The sequence below is a fragment of the Salvelinus alpinus genome, chromosome 4 (assembly GCF_045679555.1).
Source record: "Salvelinus alpinus chromosome 4, SLU_Salpinus.1, whole genome shotgun sequence".
In the NCBI taxonomy this organism is placed as follows: Eukaryota; Metazoa; Chordata; class Actinopteri; order Salmoniformes; family Salmonidae; genus Salvelinus; species Salvelinus alpinus.
The window spans coordinates 18,072,199-18,089,366 of record NC_092089.1 but is presented as its reverse complement, the minus strand read 5'-3'; the positions used below and the strand labels follow the sequence as shown (position 1 = coordinate 18,089,366).

The following is a 17,168-nucleotide window of genomic DNA, read 5'->3' as shown; positions in this document are numbered from 1 at the left end:
TGAAACGTGGGACCAACACTTTACATGTTGAGTTTATATTTTGGTTCAGTGTAAGTTGCCAATAAAGAATCCAGAACTTCTAGTCGCATACTGGATGCACGCTTTCATTGGTATCTTAGTAACATCTTTACAACAGATGTCTCTGTTACTTATTCTCCTTATGTCCCCTTAGGAATCTATCCCTGTCCCTCCTCCCCCCTCAATGTCCCGCTTCCCTCACAATCCTTATGTCTGTTTTTCTATTTGTCTGTCTGAGAGCCTAACTACTGTAGCCAGGACCCTCTGCACCTCAGCTCAGATTCCTCCATTACCCATAAGCCCCTAATACAGTAGTAAGGGGATACGGAGGACTTTAGTAATGCAGCCTTGTGTCAATAACCTACCAGCTCCTCAGTAATGGGTTGTGAACGGTCTGAAAGAGAAGGCTTGATGAATATCTATGTGCCTCTGTTTATAATGTCTAGACACCAGTCTATTCCAACATAATGGTCTCTCCCTTGAGACCTGGTTTAGATGTGGCTCTGTTTGGTGATGTTGGCACAGGCTTTATCTAAACCTAAGTTCACCCTGACCTGTGACCCTAACCTCACCCTGGCCTGTTACCCTGGCCCTGACCTGTGACCCTAACCTCACCCTGACCTGTGACCCTAACCTCACCCTAACCTGTGACCCTAACCTCACCCTGGCCTGTGACCCTAACCTCACCCTAACCTGTGACCCTAACCTCACCCTGACCTGTGACCCTAACCTCACCCTAACCTGTGACACTAACCTCACCCTGGCCTGTGACCCTAACCTCACCCTGACCTGTGACCCTAACCTCACCCTGACCTGTGACCCTAACCTCACCTTGACCTTTGACCCTAACCTCACCCTGACCTGTGACCCTAACCTCACCCTGACCTGTGACCCTAACCTCACCCTGACCTGTGACCCTAACCTCACCCTGGCCTGTTACCCTGGCCCTGACCTGTGACCCTAACCTCACCCTAACCTGTGACACTAACCTCACCCTGGCCTGTGACCCTAACCTCACCCTGGCCTGTGACCCTAACCTCACCCTAACCTGTGACCCTAACCTCACCCTGGCCTGTGACCCTAACCTCACCCTGACCTGTGACCCTAACCTCACCCTGACCTGTGACCCTAACCTCACCCTGACCTGTGACCCTAACCTCACCCTGACCTGTGACCCTAACCTCACCTTGACCTTTGACCCTAACCTCACTCTGACCTGTGGCCCTAACCTCACCTTGACCAGTGACCCTAACCTCACCCTGACCTGTGAACCCAACCTCACCCTGACCTGTGACCCTAACCTCACTCTAACCCCTTCAACAGCATGCATTGGGTTATATTTCATTTATTCATTATTTCCGTGCGATATTGGCTGAATGCATAACTCTATAATAGGGAGGTGTTGTCATTGGTCTTACCTGTGTGCCGTCAGGACCAATCAGATCCAGAGCTCCCATCGTACTGTACAGGAAGCGGATAATCTTCTGGAAGTTGTCGTCTCCGATGCTCCAAGAGCCGTCCACCAAGAAGACCAGGTCAGCTTTGGCTGCCTTACAGACTGGGGGGAGGGAGGCAGGGACGCAGGGAGGGACGCAGGGAGGGAAGGAGGGAGGCAGGGAGGGAGGCAGGGAGGGAGGGAGGGAGGGAGGGAGGGAGGGAGGGAGGGAGGGAGGGAGGGAGGGAGGGAGGCATGCAGGGAAGGAGGGAAGGAGGGAGGGAGGGAGGCAGGGAGGCAGGGAGGGAGGGAGGCAGGGAAGGAGGCAGTGATGGAGGGAGGCAGGCAGGGAGGGAGGGGGCAGTGACGGAGGGAGGCAGGCAGGGAGGGAGGGACGCAGGGAGGGAGGGAGGGAGGCAGGGAGGGAATGAGGCAGGGAAGGAGGCAGGGAGGTAAGGAAGGAGGGAAATGAGATATGGAACTAGGTTAGAGAGGAATTCCAAACACAGAGATAGAAGCCTCAACTCTTCCGTCTCATTACAACAGGCCAGCTGGTGAGCCTCAACTCTTCAGTCTCATTACAACAGGCCAGCTGGTGAGCCTCAACTCTTCATTCTCATTACAACAGGCCAGCTGGTGAGCCTCAACTCTTCAGTCTCATTACAACAGGCCAGCTGGTGAGCCTCAACTCTTCAGTCTCATTACAACAGGCCAGCTGGTAAGCCTCAACTCTTCAGTCTCATTACAACAGGCGAGCTGGTAAGCCTCAACTCTTCAGTCTCATTACAACAGGCCAGCTGGTGAGCCTCAACCCTTAAGTCTCATTACCACAGGCCAGCTGGTAAGCCTCAACTCTTCCGTCTCATTACAACAGGCCAGCTGGTGAGCCTCAACTCTTCAGTCTCATTACAACAGGCCAGCTGGTAAGCCTCAACTCTTCAGTCTCATTACAACAGGCCAGCTGGTGAGCCTCAACTCTTCAGTCTCATTACAACAGGCCAGCTGGTAAGCCTCAACCCTTAAGTCTCATTACAACAGGCCAGCTGGTAAGCCTCAACTCTTCAGTCTCATTACAACAGGCCAGCTGGTAAGCCTCAACTCTTCAGTCTCATTACAACAGGCCAGCTGGTAAGCCTCAACTCTTCAGTCTCATTACCACAGGCCAGCTGGTGAGCCTCAACTCTTCAGTCTCATTACAACAGGCCAGCTGGTGAGCCTCAACTCTTCAGTCTCATTACAACAGGCCAGCTGGTAAGCCTCAACTCTTCATTCTCATTACATCAGGCCAGCTGGTAAGCCTCAACTCTTCATTCTCATTACAACAGGCCAGCTGGTAAGCCTCAACTCTTCAGTCTCATTACAACAGGCCAGCTAGTAAGCCTCAACTCTTCAGTCTCATTACAACAGGCCAGCTGGTAAGCCTCAACTCTTCATTCTCATTACAACAGGCCAGCTGGTGAGCCTCAACCCTTAAGTCTCATTACCACAGGCCAGCTGGTAAGCCTCAACTCTTCAGTATCATTACAACAGGCCAGCTGGTAAGCCTCAACTCTTCAGTATCATTACAACAGGCCAGCTGGTGAGCCTCAACTCTTAAGTCTCATAACAACAGGCCAGCTGGTGGTGAGTGGGGAGGAACTATCTGTCTCCTCCAGAAGCTTTATCTACTTACTACACAGAGACAGATAAGATCTTCCTTCGTGCTAATTAAAGGTCCAGAGCAGCCATTTTTATCTCAATATATCTGTCTGAGCGGGGAGAGGAAAACTGAAAACTACACTAGCTGTTTTTTGGCAGAGAGGTTTGGAACACTCTTTCTCATTGGTCTATTAAAACCTGTTATGGCTGCAGGGGGCGTATTGAAAAACTGGAAAAAGGTGCCCATTTTCAAACGGCCTCTTACTCAATTCTTGCTCGTACAATATGCATATTATTATTACTATTGGATAGAAAACAGTCTCTAGTTTCTAAAACCGTTTGAATTATTTCTCTAAGTGGAACAGAACTCTTTTTACAGCCCATTTCCTATCCGGAAGTGAGATTTCCAAAATCGATGTCTCTCTTCAAGAGCTTGTCTATAAAAGGGCATGTCACTAAGGACTGTAGAAACACGTCATACGCCTTCCCCTGGGTGTCATGCGGAAGTGAGAGCAGAAATGACTTGATTATCTCGTCCTGGGATTGAACACAACCTCTTGGAGTGAGATGTGCGCACTTTATTTTTTTTCCTGGGCGCGAAGTTGGACCTGGACTCGGCTCCTGGAAAACCCTTGTTAAAGGTGAATATGATCTCTGGCTTCGATTTTATTTGATACATGTCACAATATCATCCTAAAGTATGTTTTTTCAATATAGTTTAATTATATTATTGAAATTTATTCTGGACTTTAGACGTGATGCGACGCAATAATTTTGTCAAGAAGGAGAGGTTAGCGCCGCACGGCCAGTGTGCTTGCTAATTCAAGAGGGAAATCGTTCGTTCTGGATCCAAATAAAGACGGTTATGAACAAATACACCATGACAGCGCAATACACAAGGGGGGACTTTCAGTTAATACGCTTCTTTTCCATTTTGCAACAGATCTGGGAGCACCATCCTAAGTTTATTCTTCAGATAGTGGTACAATCTGTGAAACCTGAAGTTGACCAAGACGCAGGTTACTGTGTTATGTACAAAATGCCAGTGAACTGCTGATATATTGAGGTGGCATGTTGTATATCATAATGTAATCGTGAATCGTGTGTGTGTGTGTGTATGATACTGTATTTTAGGGTCTCTGATCGTGTGTGTGCTTAGACTTGAGTGTATAACACGGCCCTCTCCATGTAGTTGACACGTGAAGGTCCATGCCAATGCGCTGCCTCTCTGTAGAACTGTCATGGTGTAAAATCTTCTTTACACTCTCTTTGGATAATTCATTCCGATAATTTTAAAGTTAACAGCAGGTATTTTGCATGTAAGTTTAAGTATTTTGATATCAGACAGACTGACACACATTTTCTGTTTTGACTGAGTTTTAAGAATATTACTCCTGCTTATTATGAAGAAAAAATACATCTGTTTAACTTTGTAAACTAAAGGTGTGTTTAGAATTATTTTTGTTGTATTAATGCTATTTAATCTCTCCTCAGCCTAATATTATTCTGTTTGTCCTGTGGGTACCTTTGCCACTGTTCCACCCCTTGTGTATTGCGCTGTCATGGTGTAGAGAACATTGGAGAACATTCTGATGGAAGATCAACAAAGATAAGGACCCAATTTGGGATGCTTTTTCATATATCTGTCGAACTGTGCTATCGCTACCGTTTGACTAGAATCAATGCTGCTGTGTGCTAGCTATTGTAGTAAGCTAATATAACGATATATTGTGTTTTCGCTGTAAAACACTTCAAAAATCGGAAATATTGGCTGTATTCACAAGATCTTTGTCTTTCATTAGCTATCCACCATATATTTTTCTGAAATGTTTTATGATGTGTAATTAGTAGTTGACGTTGGTGTCTGTATTTTCTCTGGCTACTCCCGTGCGATTTCTGACTGTAGCTATGATGGTAGCAGTAATGTAAAACTGATTTATAGCTAAAATATACACATTTTTTGAACAAAACATAGATTTATTGTGTAACATGTTATAGGACTGTCATCTGAGGTAGTTTTTTCTAGGTTATTTAGGTTGGTTCTAGGTTAGTTAGGTTGGCTTGTGCATGCTACTTGCATCCTACTTGTGCTGTGAAAAATGTCTGTCCTCTTTTTTATTTGGTGGTGAGCTAACATAAATATATGTGGTGTTTTCTCTGTAAAACATTTAAAAAATCGGACATGTTGGCTGGATTCACAAGATGTTTATCTTTCAAATGCTGTATTGGACTTGTTAATGTGTGAAAGTTAAATATTTTTAAAAAATAGATTTTGAATTTCGCGCCCTGCACTTGAGCTGGATGTTGTCATAGGTGTACCGGCGTCGGGCTGCAGCCATAAGAAGTTTAACGATGTCACCAGGCAGGCCAAAACTCCCTCCCACCAAAACAGACAGTCTGTTCAAACAGCTCTTACACTAAAATGGCTTTATCATCATTTTCACAATTTCACAGTATTATTCCAACCTCATAGTGTGGAAATATATATAACAAATGGGAAAATCACATTTTTGACCTCGCTGTGCCTTTAATATTCAGTTAGTGTATTCTCCAGCCATATACAGACTTCAATCAAACTGGGCGCAGATTGGTCTCTCTGTCACGTCCTGACCTTAGAGATCCCTGTTTATTCTCTATGTGTTGGTTAGGTCAGGGTGTGACTAGGGTGGGTACTCTAGTTTTGGTATATCTATGTTTTCTTTTTCTTTGTTGGCCTAGTATGGTTCCCAATCAGAGGCAGCTGTCTATCGTTGTCTCTGATTGGGGATCATACTTAGGCAGCCCTTTTTCCCACCTTCAGTTGTGGGATCTTGTCTTTGTTTGGTTGCATGTATTTTGCACGACGAAGCTTTTCGTTCGTTGTATTGTTTATTGTTTTTTTTTGCTGGTTCACATTTTAATAAAATATGATGAACCCAAATCACGCTGCGCCTTGGTCTACCCTTAACGACGGACGTTACACTCTCGGAATGTGAGGAACGGCTAGAGCTGGCCGGTCTCTCAGAATGTGAAGAACGGCTAGAGCTGGCCGGTCTCTCGGAATGTGAGGAACGGCTAGAGCTGGCCGGTCTCTCAGAATGTGAGGAACGGCTAGAGCTGGCCGCTCTCTCAGACAGTAAGCTGACGCTGATTTAGCCAGTTCTCTAATGCTAGGAAGAAGTATAGCTTGCCGGTCCTTGGCACAAGAAGGACCATAGCTTGCCGGTCCTTGGCACAAGAAGGACCATAGCTTGCCGGTCCTTGGCACAAGAAGGACCATAGCTTGCCGGTCCTTGGCACAAGAAGGACCATAGCTTGCCGGTCCTTGGCACAAGAAGGACCATAGCTTGCCGGTCCTTGGCACAAGAAGGACCATAGCTTGCCGGTCCTTGGCACAAGAAGGACCACAGCTTGCCGGTCCTTGGCACAAGAAGGACCATAGCTTGCCGGTCCTTGGCACAAGAAGGACCATAGCTTGCCGGTCCTTGGCACAAGAAGGACCACAGCTTGCCGGTCCTTGGCACAAGAAGGACCACAGCTTGTCGGTGCCTGGTACAAAGAAGGACCACAGCTTGTCGGTGCCTGGTACAAAGAAGGACCACAGCTTGCCGGTGCCTGGTACAAAGAAGGACCACAGCTTGTCGGTGCCTGGTACAAAGAAGGTTGAGAAACTCTGGGCTACACTTTTAGAAAAAAGGGTTCCAAAAGGGTTCGTTGGCTGTCCCCATTGGAGAACCTTTTTTGGTTCCAGGTAGAACCCTTTTTGGTTCCAAATAGAACCCTCTGTGAAAAAGGTTTTATGTTGAACCCAAAATGGTTTTACCTGGAACCAAAAGGGTTTTACCTGGAACCAAAAGGGTTTTACCTGGAACCAAAAGTGTTCTACCTGGAACCAAAAGGGTTTTACCTCAATCCAAAAGGGTTTTACCTGCAACCAAAAGGGTTCTACCTGGAACCAAAAAGGGTTTTACCTGGAACCAAAAGGGTTTTACCTGGAACCAAAAAGGGTTCTTTGGAGACAGCCGAAGAACCCTTTTAGGATCAAAGATATGTGCTTTTTTCTAAGAGTGTAGAGGAATGGCAAGAGAAATGTCTGGCCTGGTTGATCTTTGTTTAAACAAGCCAGAGAGTTAGAATTATAACATTACATTGACTGGTACAAACCTCTAGAGGTGGAACAAATGTGTTAAGTCTGAAGTGCTTAGAATTATAGCAGAGTTCTTAGAATGGTGGGAGAGATCTTAAGGGAAGGTTCTTATGGCAGGGTTCTAATCAAACCGGACAGGAAGTATCGACAGGATGGGAGGAAGGCTTGATACGCAGCCAGGCAGCAGTGCACCATGGGGGGATAGAAGTGTGCAAGGCTCTTTCTCAATTTGTCTTGCATCGATTGAATCGATTCCTCCCACCCTCTATCCTCGCCTCATTCACACAGCGCATTGGAGAAGATCCAAGGTCCCGCCCATCGAACCTTCTCCTCCAATGCGATTGAGAAGAAGTTGAGTACTTTTGACTTCTACTATTATTAGGAGCTAGAGATAATATCCAAAATGCAATATTCAACTAATCCCTGCTGGAAAAAAACGACCTTGAGAACTTTGCTGGGAAGACATTGATAAAAGCTGAAGATGTTTTCGCTCTATTATGGTGCTGTAAAAACCACGTTCTTATTTCTCATTTATTTCAACCTGTGAAGAACTTATACTTATCACAAATCTGATGATTACAGTTCACTTAAAAATGGACCAGGACGTAAACCCCCAGGGGGCTGTCTCCCTATGATATTTGGTAGTGTGTATATGAAGGTCAGTAGAGGAGGGAGGAAGCAAAGCCTCAGCTAATGTAATAAGTAATGCATGCAGATGCTGTGTAAATATGTACAGACTGGAGCAGCTGCTTGTCTGAGCAGCACTGCAAATGTTTGATAAGATCCTGGATACTCCCCAAGAGAGAAGACTTAAAAAGTTGATAAGATACTGGATACTCCCCAAGAAAGAAGACTTAAAAAGTTGATAAGATACTGGATACTCCCCAAGAAAGAAGACTTAAAAAGTTGATAAGATACTGGATACTCCCCAAGAAAGAAGACTTAAAAAGTTGATAAGATACTGGATACTCCCCAAAAAAGAAGACTTAAAAAGTTGATAAGATACTGGATACCTCTCAAGAAAGAAGACTTAAAAAGTTGTATTTATCTCCAAAAACTCTTCCTCAGCTGAATAAATACCACTAAGTACCGGTATTTGTTTGGTGATTGTATAATGTGGTTCATTTGGTATAAAAGTTATATATATTATTTAATCTGTGGTACCTCAGTGTGCTGAAGTAAAGGTGAGCTGTCATCAGAGATGTAGTGTGGGTTTGAGAAAGGTCACACTATGGTGGGGACAGCAGGGGAGAGGAAGGTGTGTGTGTGTGTGTGTGTGTGTGTGTGTGTGTGTGTGTGTGTGTGTGTGTGTGTGTGTGTGTGTGTGTGTGTGTGTGTGTGTGTGTGTGTGTGTGTGTGTGTGTGTGTGTGTGTGTGTGTGTGTGTGTGTGTGTGTGTGTGTGTGTGTGTGTGCGTGCGTGCGGACACACAGTGGCAGTTCTTCTCTCTTACCTTCCTTGGCGGGCGGTATGGTCGGCCGGGGGGGTGACGTGGGGGGTGGTGTCGGTGGCTGGGTGGGGGCGGGGACTAGAATACACAGAGAGACAAGCACATAAATCATCACGGTACATCCATCATACCTCTCTATCCACACACACACACACCTACCAGTGTCCACCTACCTCTCCCATGCTGTCCCCAAACAATACCTCTCTTTGGGATAAGCCAGAGAGGTTTTTCTGTGGTGAGTGATAGCAGCAGTAGCAGCAGTAGCAGCAGCAGTGTAACCTCCTTCTGGGGGGAGAGCGACTATCTGTATCCCTGGCAGCGAGTGAGCATCTCCTGTCCCTAAACAGACCAGTTCTCCCCACCTCATTGCCTTGCCAATGGCCTGCATCATTAGCCTACTATTGTTGCTTCTAAGTGACAGTGGTGCTGCAGGGACTGACGACGTGTCCTAAATGACACCCTATCCCCGTTGTAAATGTAGGGAATAGGCTACCATTCGGGATGTACCCTAAAGGGAGGTGAAATGAGTTGTGGCTGGTGCTCAGCCCACAGGCAGAGAGCAGCTCTGGGGGGAAGGTTTCGTTTACCAGACAAAAGGAGAGAAAGCCTTGTCTTCACTGAGCTGAGCTGATCTATAGGCCAGTCAGTCGTAAGCTACGACGGCCATTAAAGGTAATGGGATCAAGGCTGGGGGGGGGGGGGGCTGTTGCATGGCCTGGAGCAACACTGGAATGATGGGTTCTATGGTTTCCCACTGCTTTCAGCCTCACATCATTGACTCTTCCGTTTCAATGTGTAACATACAGTATGCCATGTCATCTTCCTTTCTACTGCATATAAATCCCATCCCATGTTCATAGCTGCTAATTCTGTTCTACTCCCATAAGAGAGATGCTGAGTGACGTTGACACATACGTGTTGTGTCCATGATGAGAGTGTAGAGGTCAGTTGGTACATACGTGTTGTGTCCATGATGAGAGTGTAGAGGACAGTTGGTACATACGTGTTGTGTCCATGATGAGAGTGTAGAGGTCAGTTGGTACATACGTGTTGTATCCATGATGAGAGTGTAGAGGTCAGTTGGTACATACGTGTTGTGTCCATGATGAGAGTGTAGAGGTCAGTTGGTACATACGTGTTGTGTCCATGATGAGAGTGTAGAGGTCAGTTGGTACATACGTGTTGTGTCCATGATGAGAGTGTTGAGGTCAGTTGGTACATACGTGTTGTGTCCATGATGAGAGTGTAGAGGTCAGTTGGTACATAAGTGTTGTGTCCATGATGAGAGTGTAGAGGACAGTTGGTACATACGTGTTGTGTCCATGATGAGAGTGTAGAGGTCAGTTGGTACATACGTGTTGTATCCATGATGAGAGTGTTGAGGTCAGTTGGTACATACGTGTTGTGTCCATGATGAGAGTGTAGAGGTCAGTTGGTACATACGTGTTGTATCCATGATGAGAGTGTTGAGGACAGTTGGTACATACGTGTTGTATCCATGATGAGAGTGTTGAGGTCAGTTGGTACATACGTGTTGTATCCATGATGACAGTGTAGAGGTCAGTTGGTACATACGTGTTGTGTCCATGATGAGAGTGTAGAGGTCAGTTGGTACATACGTGTTGTGTCCATGATGAGAGTGTAGAGGTCAGTTGGTACATACGTGTTGTGTCCATGATGAGAGTGTAGAGGTCAGTTGGTACATACGTGTTGTGTCCATGATGAGAGTGTAGAGGACAGTTGGTACATACGTGTTGTGTCCATGATGAGAGTGTAGAGGTCAGTTGGTACATACGTGTTGTATCCATGATGAGAGTGTAGAGGTCAGTTGGTACATACGTGTTGTGTCCATGATGAGAGTGTAGAGGTCAGTTGGTACATACGTGTTGTGTCCATGATGAGAGTGTAGAGGTCAGTTGGTACATACGTGTTGTGTCCATGATGAGAGTGTTGAGGTCAGTTGGTACATACGTGTTGTGTCCATGATGAGAGTGTAGAGGTCAGTTGGTACATACGTGTTGTGTCCATGATGAGAGTGTAGAGGACAGTTGGTACATACGTGTTGTGTCCATGATGAGAGTGTAGAGGTCAGTTAGTACATACGTGTTGTATCCATGATGAGAGTGTTGAGGTCAGTTGGTACATACGTGTTGTGTCCATGATGAGAGTGTTGAGGTCAGTTGGTACATACGTGTTGTGTCCATGATGAGAGTGTAGAGGTCAGTTGGTACATACGTGTTGTATCCATGATGAGAGTGTAGAGGTCAGTTGGTACATACGTGTTGTGTCCATGATGAGAGTGTTGAGGTCAGTTGGTACATACGTGTTGTATCCATGATGAGAGTGTAGAGGTCAGTTGGTACATACGTGTTGTATCCATGATGAGAGTGTTGAGGTCAGTTGGTACATACGTGTTGTGTCCATGATGAGAGTGTAGAGGTCAGTTGGTACATACGTGTTGTATCCATGATGAGAGTGTAGAGGTCAGTTGGTACATACGTGTTGTGTCCATGATGAGAGTGTTGAGGTCAGTTGGTACATACGTGTTGTATCCATGATGAGAGTGTAGAGGTCAGTTGGTACATACAGTGGGGAGAACAAGTATTTGATACACTGCCGATTTTGCAGGTTTTCCTACTTACAAAGCATGTAGAGGTCTGTAATTTTTATCATAGGTACACTTCAACCGTGAGAGACGGAATCTAAAACAAAAATCCAGAAAATCACATTGTATGATTTTTAAATAATTAATTTGCATTTTATTGCATGACATAAGTATTTGATCACCTACCAACCAGTAAGAATTCCGTCTCTCACAGACCTGTTAGTTTTTCTTTAAGAAGCCCTCCTGTTCTCCACTCATTACCTGTATTAACTGCACCTGTTTGAACTCGTTACCTGTATAAAAGACACCTGTCCACACACAATCAAACAGATTCCAACCTCTCCACAATGGCCAAGACCAGAGAGCTGTGTAAGGACATCAGGGATAAAATTGTAGACCTGCACAAGGCTGGGATGGGCTACAGGACAATAGGTAAGCAGCTTGGTGAGAAGGCAACAACTGTTGGCGCAATTATTAGAAAATGGAAGAAGTTCAAGATGACGGTCAATCACCCTCGGTCTGGGGCTCCATGCAAGATCTCACCTCGTGGGGCATCAATGATCATGAGGAAGGTGAGGGATCAGCCCAGAACTACACGGCAGGACCTGGTTAATGACCTGAAGAGAGCTGGGACCACAGTCTCAAAGAAAACCATTAGTAACACACTACGCCGTCATGGATTAAAATCCTGCAGCGCACGCAAGGTCCCCCTGCTCAAGCCAGCGCATGTCCAGGCCCGTCTGAAGTTTGCCAATGACCATCTGGATGATCCAGAGGAGGAATTGGAGAAGGTCATGTGGTCTGATGAGACAAAAATAGAGCTTTTTGGTCTAAACTCCACTCGCCGTGTTTGGAGGAAGAAGAAGGATTAGTACAACCCCAAGAACACCATCCTAACCGTGAAGCTTGGAGGTGGAAACATCATTCTTTGGGGATGCTTTTCTGCAAAGGGGACAGGATGACTGCACCGTATTGAGGGGAGGATGGATGGGGCCATGCATCGCGAGATCTTGGCCAACAACCTCCTTCCCTCAGTAAGAGCATTGAAGATGGGTCGTGGCTGGGTCTTCCAGCATGATAACGACCCGAAACACACAGCCAGGGCAACTAAGGAGTGGCTCCGTAAGAAGCATCTCAAGGTCCTGGAGTGGCCTAGCCAGTCTCCAGACCTGAACCCAATAGAAAATCTTTGGAGGGAGCTGAAAGTCCGTATTGCCCAGCGACAGCCCCGAAACCTGAAGGATCTGGAGAAGGTCTGTATGGAGGAGTGGGCCAAAATCCCTGCTGCAGTGTGTGCAAACCTGGTCAAGAACTACAGGAAACGTATGATCTCTGTAATTGCAAACAAAGGTTTCTGTACCAAATATTAAGTTCTGCTTTTCTGATGTATCAAATACTTATGTCATGCAATAAAATGCGAATTAATTACTTAAAAATCATACAATGTGATTTTCTGGATTTTTGTTTTAAATTCCGTCTCTCACAGTTGAAGTGTACCTATGATAAAAATTACAGACCTCTACATGCATTGTAAGTAGGAAAACCTGCAAAATCGGCAGTGTATCAAATACTTGTTCTCCCCACTGTACGTGTTGTATCCATGATGAGAGTGTAGAGGTCAGTTGGTACATACGTGTTGTATCCATGATGAGAGTGTAGAGGTCAGTTGGTACATACGTGTTGTGTCCATGATGAGAGTGTTGAGGTCAGTTGGTACATACGTGTTGTATCCATGATGAGAGTGTTGAGGTCAGTTGGTACATACGTGTTGTATCCATGATGAGAGTGTAGAGGTCAGTTGGTACATACGTGTTGTATCCATGATGAGAGTGTTGAGGACAGTTGGTACATACGTGTTGTATCCATGATGAGAGTGTAGAGGTCAGTTGGTACATACGTGTTGTATCCATGATGAGAGTGTTGAGGTCAGTTGGTACATACGTGTTGTATCCATGATGAGAGTGTTGAGGTCAGTTGGTACATACGTGTTGTATCCATGATGAGAGTGTTGAGGTCAGTTGGTACATACGTGTTGTGTCCATGATGAGAGTGTAGAGGTCAGTTGGTACGTACGTGTTGTGTCCATGATGAGAGTGTTGAGGTCAGTTGGTACATACGTGTTGTGTCCATGATGAGAGTGTAGAGGACAGTTGGTACATACGTGTTGTGTCCATGATGAGAGTGTAGAGGTCAGTTGGTACATACGTGTTGTATCCATGATGAGAGTGTTGAGGTCAGTTGGTACATACGTGTTGTGTCCATGATGAGAGTGTAGAGGTCAGTTGGTTCATACGTGTTGTATCCATGATGAGAGTGTAGAGGTCAGTTGGTACATACGTGTTGTATCCATGATGAGAGTGTAGAGGTCAGTTGGTACATACGTGTTGTGTCCATGATGAGAGTGTTGAGGTCAGTTGGTACATACGTGTTGTATCCATGATGAGAGTGTTGAGGTCAGTTGGTACATACGTGTTGTATCCATGATGAGAGTGTAGAGGTCAGTTGGTACATACGTGTTGTATCCATGATGAGAGTGTTGAGGACAGTTGGTACATACGTGTTGTATCCATGATGAGAGTGTTGAGGTCAGTTGGTACATACGTGTTGTATCCATGATGACAGTGTAGAGGTCAGTTGGTACATACGTGTTGTGTCCATGATGAGAGTGTTGAGGTCAGTTGGTACATACGTGTTGTATCCATGATGAGAGTGTTGAGGTCAGTTGGTACATACGTGTTGTATCCATGATGAGAGTGTAGAGGTCAGTTGGTACATACGTGTTGTATCCATGATGAGAGTGTTGAGGACAGTTGGTACATACGTGTTGTGTCCATGATGAGAGTGTTGAGGTCAGTTGGTACATACATGTTGTGTCCATGATGAGAGTGTTAAGGTCAGTTGGTACATACGTGTTGTATCCATGATGGGAGTGTAGAGGTCAGTTGGTACATACATGTTGTGTCCATGATGAGAGTGTTAAGGTCAGTTGGTACATACGTGTTGTATCCATGATGAGAGTGTAGAGGTCAGTTGGTACATACGTGTTGTATCCATGATGAGAGTGTTGAGGTCAGTTGGTACATACGTGTTGTATCCATGATGAGAGTGTAGAGGTCAGTTGGTACATACGTGTTGTATCCATGATGAGAGTGTAGAGGTCAGTTGGTACATACGTGTTGTATCCATGATGAGAGTGTTGAGGACAGTTGGTACATACGTGTTGTATCCATGATGAGAGTGTTGAGGTCAGTTGGTACATACGTGTTGTGTCCATGATGAGAGTGTTGAGGTCAGTTGGTACATACGTGTTGTATCCATGATGAGAGTGTAGAGGACAGTTGGTACATACGTGTTGTATCCATGATGAGAGTGTTGAGGTCAGTTGGTACATACGTGTTGTATCCATGATGAGAGTGTAGAGGTCAGTTGGTACATACGTGTTGTATCCATGATGAGAGTGTTGAGGACAGTTGGTACATATGTGTTGTGTCCATGATGAGAGTGTTGAGGTCAGTTGGTACATACATGTTGTGTCCATGATGAGAGTGTAGAGGTCAGTTGGTACATACATGTTGTGTCCATGATGAGAGTGTTGAGGTCAGTTGGTACATACGTGTTGTATCCATGATGGGAGTGTAGAGGTCAGTTGGTACATACATGTTGTGTCCATGATGAGAGTGTTAAGGTCAGTTGGTACATACGTGTTGTATCCATGATGAGAGTGTTGAGGTCAGTTGGTACATACATGTTGTGTCCATGATGAGAGTGTTAAGGTCAGTTGGTACATACGTGTTGTATCCATGATGAGAGTGTAGAGGTCAGTTGGTACATACGTGTTGTATCCATGATGAGAGTGTTGAGGTCAGTTGGTACATACGTGTTGTATCCATGATGAGAGTGTAGAGGTCAGTTGGTACATACGTGTTGTATCCATGATGAGAGTGTTGAGGTCAGTTGGTACATACGTGTTGTATCCATGATGAGAGTGTTGAGGTCAGTTGGTACATACGTGTTGTATCCATGATGAGAGTGTAGAGGACAGTTGGTACATACGTGTTGTATCCATGATGAGAGTGTTGAGGACAGTTGGTACATACGTGTTGTGTCCATGATGAGAGTGTTGAGGTCAGTTGGTACATACATGTTGTGTCCATGATGAGAGTGTTAAGGTCAGTTGGTACATACGTGTTGTATCCATGATGGGAGTGTAGAGGTCAGTTGGTACATACATGTTGTGTCCATGATGAGAGTGTTAAGGTCAGTTGGTACATACGTGTTGTATCCATGATGAGAGTGTAGAGGTCAGTTGGTACATACGTGTTGTATCCATGATGAGAGTGTTGAGGTCAGTTGGTACATACGTGTTGTATCCATGATGAGAGTGTAGAGGTCAGTTGGTACATACGTGTTGTATCCATGATGAGAGTGTAGAGGTCAGTTGGTACATACGTGTTGTATCCATGATGAGAGTGTTGAGGACAGTTGGTACATACGTGTTGTATCCATGATGAGAGTGTTGAGGTCAGTTGGTACATACGTGTTGTGTCCATGATGAGAGTGTTGAGGTCAGTTGGTACATACGTGTTGTATCCATGATGAGAGTGTAGAGGACAGTTGGTACATACGTGTTGTATCCATGATGAGAGTGTTGAGGTCAGTTGGTACATACGTGTTGTATCCATGATGAGAGTGTAGAGGTCAGTTGGTACATACGTGTTGTATCCATGATGAGAGTGTTGAGGACAGTTGGTACATATGTGTTGTGTCCATGATGAGAGTGTTGAGGTCAGTTGGTACATACATGTTGTGTCCATGATGAGAGTGTAGAGGTCAGTTGGTACATACATGTTGTGTCCATGATGAGAGTGTTGAGGTCAGTTGGTACATACGTGTTGTATCCATGATGAGAGTGTTGAGGTCAGTTGGTACATACGTGTTGTATCCATGATGAGAGTGTAGAGGTCAGTTGGTACATACGTGTTGTATCCATGATGAGAGTGTTGAGGTCAGTTGGTACATACGTGTTGTATCCATGATGAGAGTGTAGAGGTCAGTTGGTACATACGTGTTGTGTCCATGATGAGAGTGTAGAGGTCAGTTGGTACATACGTGTTGTGTCCATGATGAGAGTGTTGAGGTCAGTTGGTACATACGTGTTGTATCCATGATGAGAGTGTAGAGGTCAGTTGGTACATACGTGTTGTATCCATGATGAGAGTGTTGAGGTCAGTTGGTACATACGTGTTGTATCCATGATGAGAGTGTAGAGGTCAGTTGGTACATACGTGTTGTGTCCATGATGAGAGTGTAGAGGTCAGTTGGTACATACGTGTTGTGTCCATGATGAGAGTGTTGAGGTCAGTTGGTACATACGTGTTGTATCCATGATGAGAGTGTAGAGGACAGTTGGTACATACGTGTTGTATCCATGATGAGAGTGTTGAGGACAGTTGGTACATACGTGTAGTATCCATGATGAGAGTGTAGAGGTCAGTTGGTACATACGTGTTGTAGTGATGGTGGTGACGGCGGGCCCCTCCATGTCCTGTAGCTGGGTGGAAACACTGATCTTATACTGGCTGTTAGGGGTCAGATCATAGAAACACTGTCGAGACGCAGAGCCTCCAACCCTCACTTCCTGTTTCTGGCCATCTGGAGAGACAACAACAATCACCAATCAACAACAACAATCAGAGATGCAACATACTGTTGAATACAAATATGAAGAGAATTTATAGAGCACAACATGGTCCTTCCAGACTGATTCCTTAGTCTACATGTCAGAGAGGCATGTCTCTTCTTTTAATACATTTCTATCTGGACGTACCACAACCTACTGAACACAACCCTGGTGACACCTGGTTACAAAACGAAACAGAGTTCTATGGAAGAACAGT

The 17,168-nt window shown here is 45.3% G+C and overlaps 1 protein-coding gene across 4 annotated transcripts in view; it reads right to left on the bottom strand.

The window, feature by feature from the left end:
* col14a1a (collagen, type XIV, alpha 1a) overlaps positions 1-17,168 on the bottom strand; it is a 220,185-nt gene that overhangs the window by 88,450 nt on the left and 114,567 nt on the right. For all 4 annotated transcript variants that reach the window (XM_071395784.1, XM_071395782.1, XM_071395781.1 and 1 more), the window contains 3 exons: positions 16,777-16,923; positions 8,670-8,744; positions 1,437-1,576 (listed from right to left, as the gene is read on the bottom strand). In XM_071395784.1, coding sequence (XP_071251885.1) covers positions 1,437-1,576; positions 8,670-8,744; positions 16,777-16,923 — 362 coding nt within the window. The remainder of the gene's footprint in view (positions 1-1,436; positions 1,577-8,669; positions 8,745-16,776; positions 16,924-17,168) is intronic.